A 22750-nucleotide genomic window follows, 5' to 3' on the forward strand; every position below is an offset into this window, starting at 1 on the left:
ACACCCCAGAGTATTCCAAAAGGACCATGTCTGGTCTTTTTGTGAAGCCCCTTAATCACAACATCTGGCCAAATTTAGTGTTCATATTTTATTTTTAGTTTATCACATAAATACAGCCTTTTTGCTGTTTATATCATCTGTATATATTTTACTGCCATAAAACACAGATTTTTTTGTATTCAGCGATGTCCAATGAGTACAACAATACCCCCCATGCACAGGTTTTATAGGGTTTCAGGAAGTTACAGGGCCCAACATGGGGCCTGCCCATTTACATGGAAATTTGGCACATTGATTTGCTGGACCTATGTTGCCTTTCAGACAGTATGGCAGCCCAGGAATGAAAATGACCCCATCTTGGCATACCATTTGCTAAGTAGACAACCCAGGGTATTTAAAAAGGGGTATGTCCAGTCTTTTTTTGTAGCCACTTAGTTACAACAGCTGGCCAAATTTAGTGGTCATATATTTTTATTTGCTTTTTTTCACATAAACACTGCCCTTTTTCTATTTGGATCATCATCCTTATATGTTTTACTGCTTTAATACAACCATATTTGTGTTCAGCGATGTCCCATGAGTATATCAATACCCCGGATGCACAGGTTTAATGGGGTTTTAGGGAGTTACAGGGCCCAACATGGGGCCTGCTCATTTACATGGAAATTTGGCACATTGATTTTCTGGACCTATGTTGCCTTTGAGACAGTATGGCAGCCCAGGAATGGAAAGTTGCCCCATCATGGCATACCATTTGCAAAAGTGGATAACTCCAGGTATTCTAAAAAGAGTATTTTAGTTGTCTTGTATAGTTAACTTATCATGGCCTTAGAGTGGATAGGCTTAACATATAAAATGGGGTGACTTTTCTGCAGGCTGTGTGTTGGATTCTAGAGAGAAAATGTCTGCCGCAGAGTCGCTGGACATTTTCTGAATGAACTGTGGGAGGATTAGGGGTCTGGTTAAACAAAATATCAGATGTAAACATTTAACAAAAATAGCAAAAAAGTATAAGGTTTCCCTGTGCCTGCTTTTTTGTAGAGCACATACATATTATACACTGTGATCTGCACAATGTAAAATGCTACTTTTTTGTACCAGGTTCTTGTCTTTCTTTGAATTAGATACCCCCATCTTTTTGTTGTACTCCACAATGCACTTTGGCTTTAGAATCTGTGCAGATTTTCCCTTTACAGACACTGGCACTGTAGCTTCATTGTGCATTATGGAGAGCATGTACACATATTTTTTTTATCAGTGTACCAAAGGGCCAATAGCTCATTGTGGCGTAAGGCTGACGTTGTGCCCCTACTTTGCTTTCCATACGTCAGCTTCTGAGGGAAACGTGTGCAATTTTTTCACATTGTGCCACAGGCCAGGGTATCAAAATAAAATACAAATTTAAATAGCTCTGTGCTGGTGTAAAAGTAAGAAATCCCACACAATTTTCCCATTTGGGCCAACTAAATCTAAGCAGCCAGGTGGATCTAAGTGGCTATCTTTAACCTAGTAGATGTGAAATGCCAAGGTATACCCAGTACTACATTCACAAAGTTTATAAAATTTTACACCATAGCGGGACCTCTTAGATGGGATATATTGCGTGAAAAGCAATCTCCTTTTAAATTTCATGAGGGACTCATCAATGCAAATGTCCTGGCCAGGGATGTAAATTTCTTTTTTTTGGGACAGGTGGTTTATCAGGGGTCTTATTGTATATAATCTGTCATGCAGGGGGTAATTTCTGGGGGGCACTGGACATTACCATTAAAATGGAGAAACCAAAGCAACTGTTCATATCTATCCCTCTTCATAATCCCTGGAAAAAGAGGGGTAGCCAGGATGAGGTTCTGGCTCCAGTAAGAACGTATGCTGGGTTTCTTCACAATCCCCATTACTAAAATCATGGCCCTAAACTTTTTAATCTCTTTGATACAGTGCCACATGAGAGATTAATGCACACAATTAAGGGACTGGGAATAGCTGAAAATGTTAGCTCATGGATAAATAACTGGATAAAAGATAGGGAGCAACAAGAAGTAGTAAATGGATCATACTCAGATTGGACAAAGGTAATCAGTGGAGTCCCCCAGGGATCATTACTGGGCCCTGTTCTTTTTAATATTTTTATAAATGACTTGGAGCAAGGATTAAATAGTGACATCTCTTTTTTTGCAGATGATACTAAGTTAAGTAAGGTCATTAGGTCAGAGCAGGATGAACTTTCATTACAAACGGATCTGCAAAAATTAGAAGTATGAGCAGGTAAATGGAAAATGAGATTTAATACGGGAAAATGCAAGGTTCTACAATTTGGATGTAAAAATATGCAGGCAACATATTTTTTATATGGGACAAGACTTAGCCAAACAGAGGAGGAAAGGGATTTGGGAGTAGTAATAGATAACAAGCTAAAGATGGATGCACAATGCAGGGTAGCGGCTTCAAAGGCTAATAAGATACTAGCATGTATTAAAAGAGGCATTGACTCAAAAGAGAAAAGCATAATTCTGTCACTATATAAAGCCCTGGTAAGACCTCACCTTGAGATCTGAGGATCAATCACAAAAAAAGATATTGCAGAACTAGAAAAAGTTCAGAGAAGAGCCACAAAGCTCATAAGGGGATTGGAGAATTTAACCTGTGAGGAGAGGCTAGCCAAACTGGGTCTGTTTTATTTAGAAAAAAGGTGCTCGAGAGGTGACATAATTACTTTATATAAATATATTCAAGGCCCATATAGAGAGATGGCAGAAGCTCTGTTTATTCCAAGAAAATTGTTTCTGACAAGAGGTCACAATTTAAGGTTGGAGGAAAGGAGATTTAATCTCCTGCAACAGAAACGTTTTTTCACTGTAAGAGCAATAAAACAAAGGAGGTAGTGAATGCCAATACCCTAGAAACATTTAAAACTAGTCTGGATACATTTCTGTATACAAACAAAATTCATGGATATGATTGCTAGTATTAAATGGGTCACCTTTTAGTGGGGTTATTTAAGCTTAACTGGAGCTATTTGTAAGTATTTTAGATTTGTAAAGGTTGAACTCGATGGACTTCGGTCTTTTTTCAACCTTATCTACTATGTTACTATGTTAGATATGTCAGTGGGTGCCAGGTATTTTGAGATTGTGGATTCTCTGATAGATACTGGCTGGAATATAAATTTATTTGAGCAACTATATGTTCAAACATGATATCTGTCAGAATCAGGGAGAGATAGTTTATTGGCTCATATACTGGAACATTAGTTGGGATGCCAGGAGTCTCTGTAAATGAAGGTATTTTAGAAGAAGTTAAATTTGGGGTAGCCAATTTTGATCATTTGTTCGACACCTCCTTTTAGGTGGAGGGCAGGGAGCACCAGCATTAGATGCATCACTTAAGGGCTCTATATCTGATGCCGTAAGGGTTGCACTGTCAGATAAAGCAGAGAGGGTTTTACTCCCTGAATCTTCAGCAAGAATAGCATAAGCCTCTTCTGCTGAATAGCATGCAGCCATAAAGGATTTTTTTATTTTATTTTTATTTCTAACACCAATTACCACTTCACCACCACCTGTTCCCAGTTCACCTTCCCCAAAATCCCACTTCACCACCCCAATTACCACCTCTTAATTACCACCCACCCTATTTCTTTAGATTTTTTATTTAAATTTTTATATAAACTAAAAAAATAAATAAGGAAAGCCCTGGGAAGGGGAACAGCAGGAAAGGGCAGGAAAGTGGTTAACAGTAACTAAATATCCCCACAAATAAACCCCAATACTTTTGATCAGCACTAATCAAAGCCTTACCAGGCTGGTCGGAGTGCTAACAGGCTGATCACGGTAGCATTCTCTGTGATCAGCAGCATATATCTGTATATATTTTTTTTCCTTTTTATTTTCTTTCAAACACACACGCTCTGCCTTCCTCAGATCGCAGTAATGGGAAGAGAGGAAGTGGATACACTTGTAACATCAATCATCCCACTCATTGGCTGTTACAGTGTTGCAGGGGATGATCAGTACACCTCCTGTGTGCTGATTGGATCCAGGGGGAGTGCCTGAGGTGCTAGGCACGTCCCCCAACCAGATCCAGCATGCAGGAAGCAATGGAGGGGGCACCGGACACAGAAATCGTTAGGACGTTCTATGCCGTCTTAACGGTGCTAAAGCCTGGCAAGGTTAGGACAGCATAGACCATCCTAATGGCGGAAAAAGGTTAAAAGGAAGACCTCATTTAACACAAGCAATCATTTCCCTGAATTTTGTTTCTAACCAGAAATGTATCTAAACCATTTTTAAATGTATCTAAGGTATTGGTATTTACTACATCCTTAGGTAATGAGTTCCACAATTTGATTGCTCTTACAGTGAAAAAATGTTGCTGGAGATTAAATCACCTTTCCTCCAGCCTTAAATTGCCTTAAAATGTGACCTCTTGTCATAAAAATGTTTTATTGGAATAAACAGAGCTTCTGCCATCTCTGCATATGGGCCTTGAATATATTTATTTATTATACTTGAGAGATGACATGATTACTTTATATTTATAAAGTAATAATGTCATCTCTCAAGTGCCTTTTTTTCTAGAGAAAACCTAGGTTTGGCTAAACTCTACTGATAACTTAAATTCTCCCTCCCCATTATTAGCTTTATGGCCTTTTATAGCTCTTCAATATTTTTTTCTTTTTTTAAATTGGTCCTCAGAACTGAGGTGAGGTCTAATCCAAGAATTTATATAGTGACAGAAATATGCTTATATAAATGACTGGTAAGACCTCACCTCAATTTATTTTAAAGGGATTTGCATATTGCTTTGGACACCCCTTTTTTATTGTATTGGCATTAAATATCTTCCTGTGTATCATTTCCTGTATCCCTTGTTCTGTACCAGTTTACTCTATGCTCAGTTATAGCTAGCTCATTTTCTAGCAGGTAAAAATGACACTAAAGCTGCTGTGTAAAACAGTGCTGTAAAAAAACAAGAGAACAATAAAACAGACAGTGCTAGAGAGGGAACCTCACATCAACAAAAAAGTCAAACCCAATAGCATATAAGAATAATGCACAATGATACAGTGTAATATAAATATAATCTTATTTACTGTACAATCAATGATAAAACAATAAAAATTATACTTGTGCTAATGAGATGACCAATGCAGCAAGAAATATAGCTGGACAGTACTGCGATGTGGCTATTGTAATACTGTCTAAAAAAGTACACATTAAATGAATGCATATTTGAATGTTATATAATAAATTTGATGGAACAGCATTTTAATATGCTGTGTTGAGTACAAATTTGCCATCATGAGGTACAAAGGGCTTGTCACTGGGTTAGTACCCTTAAAAGGCCAACTTTGCACCATTTTTTAAGGGTACATTATGGTACCATTAAAGGAAAAATCTCTTGCGCTTAAACAGCTAGACACCCTCACACTGAAAATAGACACTGACAGGCTCAGATTTGTAATACACAATGATATAAAGAAATACTCTCATGCAATGTATTTGATAGTCTAAAAAAGGTTTTACTTAATACACATAAATCATTTTACAGTTAAATAAAAACCACCGGTGGGTATGATGACAGTTTAATAAAACAAGTTATTCCTAGAGCAAAAGTTCTAAAAAGATAATAAAATATGAAGTCTATTCATTGAGGCCTATTTATCAAATGTCTGTCGGACCTGATTCGACAGTGTGGATCAGGTCCGACAGACATAGCTCCGTATTCAGCATTGCAACGCCGCCCCCTGCAGACTTGCGGCCAATCAGCCGCCAGCAGGGGGTGTCAATCAACCCGATCGTACTCGATCGGGTTGAAATGTGGCGATTCCTGTCCGCCTCATCATCTTTAGACTGTTGCTTCATAACTGCTGTTTCTGGTGAGTCTGAAGACTCGCCAGAAACACAGGCCCACAAGCTCCATTTGGAGCTTGATAAATGGTCCTCTATAGCTTAAACATGAACTATCTTTACTATTTAGCTCTTATAAAATCCAAAAGGTGCTATAAAAGAGCAGGGACTTCTCATTGGGTTGCAAGGCACTACCCCCTATGCGGGTAAGTTTCCTGATTGAGTTTGACAATAAGCATCCTTTATATATAGGTAATTTATTACACAACTCCCTTGATTTAAGACTTAAGTCCTCAAACTAATGTCTTTGCAGATAGTGGATATAGGAGGTTATTAACAGTGAAAGTTCCGGAGTAATATCCAATCAGAAGTTATCTTCAAGTATACACCTTCCCTCCGTTCTTCACAGATCACTTACCTCCTGCTTTTTCACTTGGGTATCCCCTTGTGCGGTAGTACAGAACTGCATTCAACAGTTTATTTACCCACTTCCCTGTGCTATTGAGGTTTATGTGAGAGCTGACTTGTCCGGAGTGGTGCAGTGATTCAAACTGGCATGTTCCTTGCGTCTCTCATCGACCTCTTCCGGGTTTGTGACAAAAACTTCAAGAACTAAAAAAAGATATCACTTAAAAGACTTTGGGTGACCTTGTCACTAAGTGATATCTTTTTTTAGTTCTTGAAGTTTTTGTCACAAACCCGGAAGAGGTCGACGATAGACACGAGGAACATGCCAGTCTGAGTCACTGCACCACTCCAGACAAGTCAGCTCTCACATAAACCTCAATCGCACAGGGAAGTGGGTAAGTGAACTGTTGAATGCAGTTCTGTACTACCGCACAATGGATACCCAAGTGAAAAAGCAGGAGGTAAGTGATCTGTGAAGAACGGAGGGAAGGTGTATACTTGAAGATAACTTCTGATTGGCTATTACTCCTGAACTTTCACTGTTAATAACCTCCTATATCCACTATCTGCAAAGACATTTGTTTGAGGACTTAAGTCTTATATCAAGGAAGTCGTGTAATAAATTACATATACATAAAGGATTCTTATTGTCAAACCCAATCAGGGAACGTACCCGCATAGGGGGTAGTACCTTGCAACCTAATGAGAAGTCCCTGCTCTTTTATAGCACCTTTTGGATTTTATAAGAGCTAAATAGTGAAGATAGTTCATGTTTAAGCTATAGAATAAACTTCATATTTTATTATCTTTTTATAACTTTTTGCTCTAGGAATAACTTTTTTTTTTTAATCTGTCATCATACCCACCGGTGGTTTTTATTTAACTGTAAAATGATTTATGTGTATTAAGTAAAACCTTTTTTAAACTATCAAATACATTATATGACAGTGTTTGTTTATATCATTGCCTATTACAAATCTGAGCTTGTCAGTGTCTATTTTAAGTGTGAGGTTGTCTAGCTGTTTAAGCGCAGAGATTTTTCCTTTAAATTTTTACTGTTTTTTGAGTATAATTGCAGAGAGCTACTCCATTTGTCTTTTTTGCCTGACACTCTCGTCCTTAGCTCCCACTCATATCTATTAAGCACCAATCTAGTCACCAAAGTTACAGTTTGTTCCCATGTTAAAGGGTACAGCGGGTGTACCTTTGAGGGTACTGCCCCAGTGACAAGCTGTTGTACCCCTAAGGGTACAATTTTTGCGCATTTTTTCTGACAGTGTATTCAACAACATGTTTCAAGGTCATGTCCCTTTCTTAGGTGTAATAGTGTAATAACTGTTCTTTCCATTATATATCAAATCCATGCAAGAATCAGTCAATAACAATATGGTTAAGAGACAATTACTAATTTAATATCCAATAAAACAGTAATTAAATACATTTAAATGCCATTCATTGTATAATAAACATGGCTATTTTTAACTAATAGCAATAAATCTGAGATAAATAGCATTGCTAATGTTCAGTGACTTAACTACAAATGTGTTTTATCCAATAAAAATATATGTATATATTATTATGATTATATTATTATATACTTTTATAACATAAATATTTATTTAAAAAATAATATATATATATATATATATATATATATATATATATATATATATACTGTATATTTATATTTAAAATAATAAACGCATCAAGCAAAAATATCTACATTTTAATTTATATATCCAATACTTAAACTGATATGCGTGTATAGTGCATAATGCTTTCAAGGGCTACTAAACCCCATTTTTTTTTCTTTTGTGATTCAGATAGAGCATGCAATTTTAAGCAACTTTCTAATTTACTCCTTTTATCAATTTTTCTTCATTCTCTTGTTATCTTTATTTGAAAATTCAGGAATCTAAGCTTAGGAGCCGGCCCATTTTTGGTTCAGAACCCTGGGTAGTGCTTGCTGATTGGTGACTTCATTTAGCCACCCAGGTGATGAACCAAAAATGGGCTGGCTCCTAAGCTTAGGTAATTCAAATAAAGATAGCAAGTGAACAAAGAAAAATTGTTACTAGGAGTAAATGACAAAGTTGCTTAAAATTGCATGCTCTATCTGAATCATGAGAGAGAAAAATTGGGTTTAATATCCCTTTAAGTATAGCATGTACATTAAAATGTATTTATGTTAGCTTTCTGTGTTTATTAGTGATAACATAGATATATATCTTAATATATATTTATGTTGTAGTAGTGAGCAGCATTAAATTATGTTTTTACATAACAGGCATACAGTTACGTAGAACTATAATGTTAATTATACTGTCTTTAATTACAAATAATAAACACAACAAGAAACATTAATTACATTTTCATTTATATGTAAATATTTAAACAATATGCATTCTACATAACAATGCATAATTTTAAATATTGAATATTTATGTGTAGGGCCTTAGCTTCTACAGTTAGTTTTAGGTTATGAAAGTTTAGGGGTGAATGTTTAAATGATATGCATATTCATGTACAATGCTTATTGTTTAAAGCATTGTATATATCTATAGACTAAAAGGTATTTAATGATGCTTTCTATTATTTTTTATTTATTTATGTTTGAAATAATAGCAAATGACCATTAAATCCCTTTTAAGATATCTACAATACTTTAGATAATCTACATTATACATGACAATGCATATTTTGTCAAGGAGATGTGGAAAACCCTGGATCGGAGTGATGCGCCGTTCTGCTGCTTCTTAAACAGGGTGCAGGGGATCAAGTCACACTTTTAGTATGTTGTCAGCAATTTGATGAGGCACCTAGGGATACCACTTGTTTGGGGGTTCTACCTTCAGCACCCCTTTTAAGAAGCAGTGGACCGGGGTTCAATTCCGGTCCGGCGCCGAGTTCCAGGAGTCCGACTAGGCCAGTGTAGTTTTGCTGGCCCTCAGGGGGTCACCACTGGTGTCTTAGCTCATATCTGTGACACATTATTTAAACATTGATTATAACTTTAGCGGCTTTTTATCATAGTTATAATGGGGAGGTTTATTATTTAGTATATTTTTTTATAACAGGATGCAGTATGTGGGAGTTAGCTGGGATGTAATGGGGAGTGTAGATTAGACATGACGCAAGTGTAGGCAGTATTAGGGACTTAGGTGGACATCACAGAGGGGTGTAGGCGGTCAGAGAGAGATAAAATATTAGTTAACAAGGCAAAGCAGGGGGAGAGTAGCTTAGGTGTGACATATATATAGGTGTTATGGGGAGTAAGCAAATCAGCGAAGTGCAGGTTGTGAAGAGGGTAGCAACCACATTTGTCTACATCGCCTAAGGTAGTTAGAGTAGGTGTAATTATCTTCGGTTCTCACGGCAATATTTGGAGTGTGGCTAAACAGAAACTATTTTTAGTTTCAGTAAGCGCACTGTCTGGGCTGTGTAAGCCCACTTCAAATAGTTACAGTGTTGCAGGGGATGATCAGTACACCTCCTGTGTGCTGATTGGATCCAGGGGGAGTGCCTGAGGTGCTAGGCACGTCCCCCAACCAGATCCAGCATGCAGGAAGCAATGGAGGGGGCACCGGACACAGAAATCGTTAGGACGTTCTATGCCGTCTTAACGGTGCTAAAGCCTGGCAAGGTTAGGACAGCATAGACCATCCTAATGGCGGAAAAAGGTTAAAAGGAAGACCTCATTTAACACAAGCAATCATTTCCCTGAATTTTGTTTCTAACCAGAAATGTATCTAAACCATTTTTAAATGTATCTAAGGTATTGGTATTTACTACATCCTTAGGTAATGAGTTCCACAATTTGATTGCTCTTACAGTGAAAAAATGTTGCTGGAGATTAAATCACCTTTCCTCCAGCCTTAAATTGCCTTAAAATGTGACCTCTTGTCATAAAAATGTTTTATTGGAATAAACAGAGCTTCTGCCATCTCTGCATATGGGCCTTGAATATATTTATTTATTATACTTGAGAGATGACATGATTACTTTATATTTATAAAGTAATAATGTCATCTCTCAAGTGCCTTTTTTTCTAGAGAAAACCTAGGTTTGGCTAAACTCTACTGATAACTTAAATTCTCCCTCCCCATTATTAGCTTTATGGCCTTTTATAGCTCTTCAATATTTTTTTCTTTTTTTAAATTGGTCCTCAGAACTGAGGTGAGGTCTAATCCAAGAATTTATATAGTGACAGAAATATGCTTATATAAATGACTGGTAAGACCTCACCTCAATTTATTTTAAAGGGATTTGCATATTGCTTTGGACACCCCTTTTTTATTGTATTGGCATTAAATATCTTCCTGTGTATCATTTCCTGTATCCCTTGTTCTGTACCAGTTTACTCTATGCTCAGTTATAGCTAGCTCATTTTCTAGCAGGTAAAAATGACACTAAAGCTGCTGTGTAAAACAGTGCTGTAAAAAAACAAGAGAACAATAAAACAGACAGTGCTAGAGAGGGAACCTCACATCAACAAAAAAGTCAAACCCAATAGCATATAAGAATAATGCACAATGATACAGTGTAATATAAATATAATCTTATTTACTGTACAATCAATGATAAAACAATAAAAATTATACTTGTGCTAATGAGATGACCAATGCAGCAAGAAATATAGCTGGACAGTACTGCGATGTGGCTATTGTAATACTGTCTAAAAAAGTACACATTAAATGAATGCATATTTGAATGTTATATAATAAATTTGATGGAACAGCATTTTAATATGCTGTGTTGAGTACAAATTTGCCATCATGAGGTACAAAGGGCTTGTCACTGGGTTAGTACCCTTAAAAGGCCAACTTTGCACCATTTTTTAAGGGTACATTATGGTACCATTAAAGGAAAAATCTCTTGCGCTTAAACAGCTAGACACCCTCACACTGAAAATAGACACTGACAGGCTCAGATTTGTAATACACAATGATATAAAGAAATACTCTCATGCAATGTATTTGATAGTCTAAAAAAGGTTTTACTTAATACACATAAATCATTTTACAGTTAAATAAAAACCACCGGTGGGTATGATGACAGTTTAATAAAACAAGTTATTCCTAGAGCAAAAGTTCTAAAAAGATAATAAAATATGAAGTCTATTCATTGAGGCCTATTTATCAAATGTCTGTCGGACCTGATTCGACAGTGTGGATCAGGTCCGACAGACATAGCTCCGTATTCAGCATTGCAACGCCGCCCCCTGCAGACTTGCGGCCAATCAGCCGCCAGCAGGGGGTGTCAATCAACCCGATCGTACTCGATCGGGTTGAAATGTGGCGATTCCTGTCCGCCTCATCATCTTTAGACTGTTGCTTCATAACTGCTGTTTCTGGTGAGTCTGAAGACTCGCCAGAAACACAGGCCCACAAGCTCCATTTGGAGCTTGATAAATGGTCCTCTATAGCTTAAACATGAACTATCTTTACTATTTAGCTCTTATAAAATCCAAAAGGTGCTATAAAAGAGCAGGGACTTCTCATTGGGTTGCAAGGCACTACCCCCTATGCGGGTAAGTTTCCTGATTGAGTTTGACAATAAGCATCCTTTATATATAGGTAATTTATTACACAACTCCCTTGATTTAAGACTTAAGTCCTCAAACTAATGTCTTTGCAGATAGTGGATATAGGAGGTTATTAACAGTGAAAGTTCCGGAGTAATATCCAATCAGAAGTTATCTTCAAGTATACACCTTCCCTCCGTTCTTCACAGATCACTTACCTCCTGCTTTTTCACTTGGGTATCCCCTTGTGCGGTAGTACAGAACTGCATTCAACAGTTTATTTACCCACTTCCCTGTGCTATTGAGGTTTATGTGAGAGCTGACTTGTCCGGAGTGGTGCAGTGATTCAAACTGGCATGTTCCTTGTGTCTCTCATCGACCTCTTCCGGGTTTGTGACAAAAACTTCAAGAACTAAAAAAAGATATCACTTAAAAGACTTTGGGTGACCTTGTCACTAAGTGATATCTTTTTTTAGTTCTTGAAGTTTTTGTCACAAACCCGGAAGAGGTCGACGATAGACACGAGGAACATGCCAGTCTGAGTCACTGCACCACTCCAGACAAGTCAGCTCTCACATAAACCTCAATCGCACAGGGAAGTGGGTAAGTGAACTGTTGAATGCAGTTCTGTACTACCGCACAATGGATACCCAAGTGAAAAAGCAGGAGGTAAGTGATCTGTGAAGAACGGAGGGAAGGTGTATACTTGAAGATAACTTCTGATTGGCTATTACTCCTGAACTTTCACTGTTAATAACCTCCTATATCCACTATCTGCAAAGACATTTGTTTGAGGACTTAAGTCTTATATCAAGGAAGTCGTGTAATAAATTACATATACATAAAGGATTCTTATTGTCAAACCCAATCAGGGAACGTACCCGCATAGGGGGTAGTACCTTGCAACCTAATGAGAAGTCCCTGCTCTTTTATAGCACCTTTTGGATTTTATAAGAGCTAAATAGTGAAGATAGTTCATGTTTAAGCTATAGAATAAACTTCATATTTTATTATCTTTTTATAACTTTTTGCTCTAGGAATAACTTTTTTTTTTTAATCTGTCATCATACCCACCGGTGGTTTTTATTTAACTGTAAAATGATTTATGTGTATTAAGTAAAACCTTTTTTAAACTATCAAATACATTATATGACAGTGTTTGTTTATATCATTGCCTATTACAAATCTGAGCTTGTCAGTGTCTATTTTAAGTGTGAGGTTGTCTAGCTGTTTAAGCGCAGAGATTTTTCCTTTAAATTTTTACTGTTTTTTGAGTATAATTGCAGAGAGCTACTCCATTTGTCTTTTTTGCCTGACACTCTCGTCCTTAGCTCCCACTCATATCTATTAAGCACCAATCTAGTCACCAAAGTTACAGTTTGTTCCCATGTTAAAGGGTACAGCGGGTGTACCTTTGAGGGTACTGCCCCAGTGACAAGCTGTTGTACCCCTAAGGGTACAATTTTTGCGCATTTTTTCTGACAGTGTATTCAACAACATGTTTCAAGGTCATGTCCCTTTCTTAGGTGTAATAGTGTAATAACTGTTCTTTCCATTATATATCAAATCCATGCAAGAATCAGTCAATAACAATATGGTTAAGAGACAATTACTAATTTAATATCCAATAAAACAGTAATTAAATACATTTAAATGCCATTCATTGTATAATAAACATGGCTATTTTTAACTAATAGCAATAAATCTGAGATAAATAGCATTGCTAATGTTCAGTGACTTAACTACAAATGTGTTTTATCCAATAAAAATATATGTATATATTATTATGATTATATTATTATATACTTTTATAACATAAATATTTATTTAAAAAATAATATATATATATATATATATATATATATACTGTATATTTATATTTAAAATAATAAACGCATCAAGCAAAAATATCTACATTTTAATTTATATATCCAATACTTAAACTGATATGCGTGTATAGTGCATAATGCTTTCAAGGGCTACTAAACCCCATTTTTTTTTCTTTTGTGATTCAGATAGAGCATGCAATTTTAAGCAACTTTCTAATTTACTCCTTTTATCAATTTTTCTTCATTCTCTTGTTATCTTTATTTGAAAATTCAGGAATCTAAGCTTAGGAGCCGGACCATTTTTGGTTCAGAACCCTGGGTAGTGCTTGCTGATTGGTGACTTCATTTAGCCACCCAGGTGATGAACCAAAAATGGGCTGGCTCCTAAGCTTAGGTAATTCAAATAAAGATAGCAAGTGAACAAAGAAAAATTGTTACTAGGAGTAAATGACAAAGTTGCTTAAAATTGCATGCTCTATCTGAATCATGAGAGAGAAAAATTGGGTTTAATATCCCTTTAAGTATAGCATGTACATTAAAATGTATTTATGTTAGCTTTCTGTGTTTATTAGTGATAACATAGATATATATCTTAATATATATTTATGTTGTAGTAGTGAGCAGCATTAAATTATGTTTTTACATAACAGGCATACAGTTACGTAGAACTATAATGTTAATTATACTGTCTTTAATTACAAATAATAAACACAACAAGAAACATTAATTACATTTTCATTTATATGTAAATATTTAAACAATATGCATTCTACATAACAATGCATAATTTTAAATATTGAATATTTATGTGTAGGGCCTTAGCTTCTACAGTTAGTTTTAGGTTATGAAAGTTTAGGGGTGAATGTTTAAATGATATGCATATTCATGTACAATGCTTATTGTTTAAAGCATTGTATATATCTATAGACTAAAAGGTATTTAATGATGCTTTCTATTATTTTTTATTTATTTATGTTTGAAATAATAGCAAATGACCATTAAATCCCTTTTAAGATATCTACAATACTTTAGATAATCTACATTATACATGACAATGCATATTTTGTCAAGGAGATGTGGAAAACCCTGGATCGGAGTGATGCGCCGTTCTGCTGCTTCTTAAACAGGGTGCAGGGGATCAAGTCACACTTTTAGTATGTTGTCAGCAATTTGATGAGGCACCTAGGGATACCACTTGTTTGGGGGTTCTACCTTCAGCACCCCTTTTAAGAAGCAGTGGACCGGGGTTCAATTCCGGTCCGGCGCCGAGTTCCAGGAGTCCGACTAGGCCAGTGTAGTTTTGCTGGCCCTCAGGGGGTCACCACTGGTGTCTTAGCTCATATCTGTGACACATTATTTAAACATTGATTATAACTTTAGCGGCTTTTTATCATAGTTATAATGGGGAGGTTTATTATTTAGTATATTTTTTTATAACAGGATGCAGTATGTGGGAGTTAGCTGGGATGTAATGGGGAGTGTAGATTAGACATGACGCAAGTGTAGGCAGTATTAGGGACTTAGGTGGACATCACAGAGGGGTGTAGGCGGTCAGAGAGAGATAAAATATTAGTTAACAAGGCAAAGCAGGGGGAGAGTAGCTTAGGTGTGACATATATATAGGTGTTATGGGGAGTAAGCAAATCAGCGAAGTGCAGGTTGTGAAGAGGGTAGCAACCACATTTGTCTACATCGCCTAAGGTAGTTAGAGTAGGTGTAATTATCTTCGGTTCTCACGGCAATATTTGGAGTGTGGCTAAACAGAAACTATTTTTAGTTTCAGTAAGCGCACTGTCTGGGCTGTGTAAGCCCACTTCAAATAGCCTCCCCCCCGGAGCAAAATGCCGGCGAGCGGCAATGTGGGTGGTGACGTCACACTCTCATTGACTTCTATGGGAGGGACATTGCTGCTCACCGGAATACTCTGACATGCCTCTTTTCTTGGACTATCTCGACAGACTGCAAGGCTGATGAGGCAAGTGAGGCAGTTTCTCGATGGTCTGTCGATGTTTTGAATATCGGGTGAGGCAGATGTTTAAAGCTCCTTTTTTTCTGCATTATATATCAAGGAAGAACCAATGGCTGTAGATTTGCATATCAAAGTTACAAAAACCTTGAAGAAAACATGATTGGCTGATACAGGATAAAGTGCTTAAGCAATCAAATAATGTTAAGCTAGATAACGCCCCAACTGCCAAATGGTTTACACTGATGGGTACTTGGGGAGCTTAGTCTAGAATTATCCAAACCATTGTATTTAATCTTCCAGGATTCTTACTCTTCTGAGGCTGTATTAAAATATTGGCACATAAGCAGATGTGGTACTCATGTTTTTAAATGGATAAAACCCCAAACTGGGAAATGAAGACCTTTGATTTTAAAAACGAGAACTTTTTGAAAGATAATTAAGCGATAATATTTAGGAATACATTTTAAACAATATCATTAGTAGGAGAAAATGTGATTTCAAGTTGATGGTAAATGTTCCCCTTTGTATAAACAGATACAGAATGTTAGACATATTTTAGATGGACTTTTTAGATGGACTTTAATTCATCAGTAATGAGGATACGCTTTAACTTACTTTTTAATGTAGCGCTGAAATTGTAAATACTCTGCACTTCCGGCGCCCACTTTTTTTTATGAGCTAACGATTTGAACTGTTCTCCAAGCGGTGTTCTAGCCATACGGCACTCTCTAGAGTGCCAATTGGATAACAGTTCAAACCTTCAGGTCACCAACAAAATTACTTTTGAAGTGGGCTGCCAGTGTTAAGAGTATAAGTACCAAAGAAAGTAGACGCTCATTACTGCCAAAAGGGAAAGAGTTCAGGGTGTCTAGATACTTAACAGATGGACAGACAGCTAGACAAGGAGAAAGAGGTTCTTTCTCCTTTAAGTAGCACCAGAGGATGTTGCTGAGCTACTTAAGCACTCTTCCTGGGAATAACATGTTCCACATGGTTATGGTAGCAAAGTGGCATCAGTGAAGTGAATGTATGTGAGGGCAGCAGGTTGTTAAACACCCAGTCATAATAGTAAACTAAAATAAAACTACAGATTTTGACTACAAAATAATTAATGGTATATTTTACCATTTCCTACATTACATCACTCCTGTTCACTATGTTTTTTTAAGTACTATAAAACTGCTTTTAGCATAGTTTCTGCTTTGTCTGACATACAAAAGCAATTCCTTCTTGCAAATTTCTTGTAGAAAGGAAGGCTTCAAAGGGAGGAAAACCAAAAGTCAGTCCTACAAAAAAATAAACTGAACATGTAAGTTTGTAGCAAAAAAAAAAGAGAAAAAAATCAGTACAAATATAATATAAAGTGGGATAAACTTAAAGTTACATTAAAAGCATATATGCTCTCTCTCTTTGTCTGGCTTTCTGTCTATCTGTTTAGCTCTGATATATGAACATGAGGAAATAGAGACATACAAGATATACAGACCTATTATCTGATAAACATTTACATACATATGAAGAAATACCTGATTCACAAAGTGTATACTGGAGCAGGACTGGACTACCTGGATAAGCATAGAGTAACAGCTTGCCGTGATATCAGTTATTGGGTGGCTACACTCTTGAATTAAATCATAAGATATTATGTGAGTCTTTTTTGTTCATTAACCTCTTCAGCAGCCTTAAAATAACACTGTATATCTTCCAAACACAGTAATAAATTAAAGTAATAAAGAATTACATGAGGTGCACTATCTATCAGACCTGAGTAAAGAATGTGAGCCTATCGAATACCATTTCAAACTAATTTAGTAAAAAATATAAAAAATATGCTTATATTAAATAAATGCACAGAATTGAATAGAAATAGATTTCATACATACAAATAATGTCTGTGGCTAAAAACTAAAGTCCCAATCATAATTAAAAAGTTCAGATAAAAAAATTAGTATTTGTTCACTGGTATTTTATCAAGATCTTGATAAAGGCGTGTAGTAACGTTGAAATGTATAGATTGTACTGACTAAGTCATTGTTGTAAACAACACTAGCAGTACTAGTGAACGTTCATGAAGCACAATCCAGTGAATTTACGAGACAGTAAAGACACTGCCAGGAACAGACCACACCACGTGATCAGTCGGACACGTGAGTGGACAGTACCGGTGTTCAGTCGAAAATACCACACCACGTGATCAGTCGGACATGTGAGTGGACGGAACCGGTGTTCAGTCGAAAATGGCTACCTTGTCAAAATTTGCTACCTCGACTTCTACATGCTCACAATTATATAATCTCACTCCACATATGTTTGAAAGGAATGTGTGGAATGTGATTATGTGATAAATAGCATGCGCAGATGCAGGTAGAAAATATCAACAAGGAAACTGATCTGCTGCTTCCATTGTTAAGGCTAGCCTCGGAAATGCAGAGTTCAAGTTGTTAGCCGTAATTCCCCCCATGTTCACTATCTTTTTTTCCCTCTGTCTGGGGGTTCAAGGATTTAGCAGTCTATGGGAACAAGGTCCCCTCTTGTGAATCTTGTTCCCCCGAGGTTCACTTAGGGTGTATGCCAAATGATCCCCGCCGATCCTCTGGCATCCACCCCAAGTGAAACTTGGGGAATGAGGTTTCTAGGGGGGGTTTCCCCCCCTTGAACCCCCCAGGTGGAGGCAAAAAAAGATAGTGGAGATGGGGGAATCAGCTGGCAACCCATTCTGCTGAATGGGATCTGCGAAAATCCAGTCCTATTGTTTTTTCCCTTGTCAAGATTTGTTACCTGTATCTGTGCATGCTATTCATTACATAATCACATTCCACACATTCCGTTTTTGTTGATTGAAAAGGAACTATCATAAATGTGACTTTGTAAACAGAATACAGATATTCTTTTCAAGGGATTTCCTATCATATATCTCAGAACCAATAAGTGACCCTGAGAGGCTAAGAATACATTTGTGTTGTTATATTGAGACAATTTTTTTATCAGAACTTTTTATTTTGCGATTGGGACTTCTTTATAGTTTTTATAAGTATTTTAGTTTGTGGTCACATATGTTATTTTTATGTATGATATCTATTTCTATTACATTTTGTACATTTATTTCATATAAGTTTGACATTTTATTCGATAGGCTCACATATCTTTTATTCAACTCTAATAGAGAGCACACCTCATTTAATTATTTATTGCTTTAGACTCTTAAATTAGCAATTATATAATTCCAAGAATGTTTAAACCTTAATATATATTTTAAATTTTTTATTTTTTTGTTTATTACAAGATGGACAACAAACATCCAGGGCAATCAGAATAAACATCAATAGCAAGAATTAATCTTCAACACACACTAATCAATTTGTTTCTCAAGTTCCATTTGTGCCAGTCTTATTAATGTAAACCTTAATAATATCTTTAATGTACTAACTTGTCAGATATTAACTTCAGTAATAATTACAAAACATTTTCAAACCTTGTTCCAAAATAAAAATTCAACATTCAACATAATTTACTATTTTAAATGGTAAAAATCCAAACATAATTTACAAAAGATTTTCAACATATTCTCCAAAAACTTACCTGGTCACCCCATTCATTAATTACAGGCATATTTATATCATCAATAAATACAGTCATTTTCTTTCCTGCAGGAGGTCCATAAGTTGTCCCCATACGTTTCTCAATATAGCTTTCAATGGTTCTCTGCAAGGCAAAATAACCAAAATGTACTTACTATACTCTCAGTATCGTGGTTATAATCTTGTTAGGGTATTTACAAATGAAAGCAGTCCCTTTTAGAAAGGAAATCCAGAACTTAAGAATACAAGTTTGTCTCATCCTCCATTAGCATGTTTGCTATCCATAATACAGTAGAAAAGGGTAACGTATTGAGTGTTATAACGAAATTGGCAAAATTGCAATTATGTGTTATCCTGGCACACTCATTTTCTTTACTAGTGAAGACTTCTAAAGCAATATCACACATTTGAGAAAAAAAAATAATAATAATAAAAAGGCACTGTGAATCATGCAAAAAAGTGTGTGTGTGTGTAAATATATATATATATATATATATATATATATATATATATACACACACATATACACGAAAATATACAGTATACACACACACATATATGTTTACACTTACCCTTTTAAAGGGATAGGAAAGTCAAAATTAAACTTGCATGATTCACATAGAGCATGTAATTTTAAGACACTTTTAAATTAATTTCTATTTTCAAATGTGCTTCATTCTCTTAGTATCCCTTGTTAAAAATGAATACACACATATCATACACTAGTGGGAGCTGCTGCTAATTGGTGCCTGCACACATTTGACTCTTGTGATTTGATAACTAGATGTGTTCAGCTAACTGCCAGTAGTGCAATGCTGTCCCTTCAGAAATGGGTAACAAGAGAATGAAGCAAATTTGATAATAGAAGTTCATTGGAAAGTTGTTTAAAATTGTATGCTCTATCTGAATCATAAAAGTAAATTTTGGGGTTTAGTATCCCTTTAAGTGTTGTGCATCTATTTTGTGAGATTGCCTGCTAGCAAATGTTGAAGAGTTTCTTTACTAACTTAGTGATAGAGAAATCAGAGTTGGCATGAAACCTAGAACTGTCTTCTTGTAAATGCTAGTGTGTGTGAAAAAAATCTTAAAATATCCTTATCCATTACCAATTAAACAATTGGATGATAGATAATTGTCCTAGTAACTGTATGGAGCATCATACCAACACTCGGGAACTATAATAAACAAATAAACAACAACAAAGGTTTATTTGTGGTCCCTTGCAATGTAAAAGTATGCCTAAAATAATTTAAGCTTCACATGTCATTGAGTTAACACACTCCCATAGGAAAAATAGTTTTATTTGTTGATCTGGCAACTGTTGTCTCCCAAAGCTTCATTAACCTAAATCTGCTCCTGAAGGGAGATAGGGTCGTCAAGAGTTTCAATTTGTTGATGAGAAAGCAGGGGGAGGTCTAACTCATGTAGGTAAGCCACAAGGAATTTAAAGATTCACGTGCCTCAAAAAGGTGATTAAAGAGAGTTTTATCTAAGGGATTAAATTTATGATTTTGTTCTGCTGACTAAGTCTTGGATAAGTGTTTTTTATTTCCGATCATATTATCTCTTTTGGTGAGCTTTCAGATTAATTCATTCACCTTTAATTACTTTTTTATGGGCCACCCTAAGTGTTTCAGGATTCTCAACTGAGGTAATGTAATGATTTAAGTATTCTTGGATTGTTTCCCTAACTGACATGACAATGAGGGGTTGTGAAGAAGTCATTTGTCAAGTTTCAAACAGTGCAGGTGCACTGGGGCATTGTGCTAGTATACTTCAATTGAGAATGAAGAAGGATCTGACCAAGCGGTTGTGTGTATCTCTGAACGAGACACTAATCCAAGATAAATATGATTGAGCAAAAAATAATCAATTCTTGAATAAGCTTTTTGCCTGTGTGAGTAAAAGGCATAGTTTAGTAATCTGGGGAGTTGTAGGCCCATACATCAGTAAAGTTAACACTGTCTAAACTTCTAAAAATATTGTTCTAAATTTTCTTACTCACAGAACTTTTTCTAGAAGAGCAGTCTAGAAGCAAACATACAGACACATAGAGGCCCCCCACTAAAATAATCACCCCTTTCTTAATCTCAAGGATTGTGTTGTACACCTTTGCAATAAAATTGGCCTGATTATTGTTGGGGGAGTAAACATTGATTAGTGTCACTAGTATATTAAATAACAAACCTGTGAGTATAATGAACCTAACATCTGGATCCTCATGTCTATCATAGAGTTGAAATTGTATACATTTATGCATGAGTATTCCAACCACATGTATTTTCTCAGAGTGTGAGTTAAAGAAGCCCAACAGATAATCCCCTGAAGAAGAAGCTGGGTAACATTCCTTTGGGAAATGTGTCTCATGTACAAATATAATGTCACCTTTAAGTTTCTTGAAATAGTTTAGGGCAATAGATTGTTTAGTTGAGGAGTTAAAGCCCTTGCAGTTTTGTGAAACAAATTTGATATCATTTGGGTTCATAATCATTTGAGGTAATGGAGAATATGGTCAGCAAGGAAGCGAGGACATTACCTGATGCCCACCCAATAAAGTTGTGTAATTTGGTTATGATATAATCAACTTCAAATATCAAGTAATTCTGTAAGATATGTAGCACTGCCCCCCCCCCAAACTAAAGAAATAGAAAGCCCAGTATATCAGTATAGATGGAGGTTGTGAGTACCAGTGTGAGTGAACAAACAACATATACATCAATGAACCTGAGAGCAAAAAAATCATACAACGCCCATTTGGGCTGTAAATAATAGTGAACCAGTAATGAAAACAATACAACAGTCTAGAACAAAACCTAGGGAACCTATTGACATTTGTAAACAAGAATAAGATACTGGAGAAAATTGGTTGGTAACATACAGAATGTAGTCAGTGTAAGTATGCTGAATGATCAAGTAGCTATTGGAAGGAAACTTTAGTAAATTAAACAAAGTATTTATCAGAGTTTCCTTTGCAAAAGGCAAGAATTTGTACAATTTGGTCGTTAGGGAAGCCATAGAGTTAAATTGAATAACATAATAAGTGAACATAATAAGGCCTCAGTAGACACATGAGTAGGAGAAATCTAAGGTAAGACAAGTAAACAGGACACTAGGCATAAAATGCAATATTACATAAAATATTTAACCAGAGAAGGATGTTTTAATGATAAAATCTATAAAGATTAATTTGAGGTGGAAGTAGTCTGTCCAATCTTAGTGTCCATACCTATTTGTCACTTTTTATTTGATTGAAATAGATTGAAAGAATCATCATCCTCTGTGTTTGCACTAATAATTAATAAAAATATATATACCGGTATCACTTTTTAGTTAACGTAATATAAACTATAGATGTTGCAAATATTAGCCAATGTTATACGGCCAAGTAACATCTGATCTGATTGTGTCAGGTTGAGAAGTATATTACCTGTATGGAAGGTTATGACTATTTTGACACTGTTTCTATTACAATATGTTCATTTATAAAACAATGAGTGGAGTTTGGTTTCTGGTAGACAATACTCTATTGTAAAGATATATTTTCTAAAACCAGAATGATGTCACTATACACTTCCTATTTCACAAATCACAGC

General features: G+C 35.8%; 1 protein-coding gene across 1 annotated transcript in view; it reads right to left on the minus strand.

Annotated features, from left to right (window-relative positions):
* DNAH5 (dynein axonemal heavy chain 5) overlaps positions 1 to 22750 on the minus strand; it is a 1563391-nt gene that overhangs the window by 300940 nt on the left and 1239701 nt on the right. Inside the window, 1 exon segment of the mRNA XM_053715797.1 lies at positions 19159 to 19281. Coding sequence (XP_053571772.1) covers positions 19159 to 19281 — 123 coding nt within the window.

This window comes from Bombina bombina, chromosome 5 (genome assembly GCF_027579735.1).
Source record: "Bombina bombina isolate aBomBom1 chromosome 5, aBomBom1.pri, whole genome shotgun sequence".
NCBI lineage: Eukaryota > Metazoa > Chordata > Amphibia > Anura > Bombinatoridae > Bombina > Bombina bombina.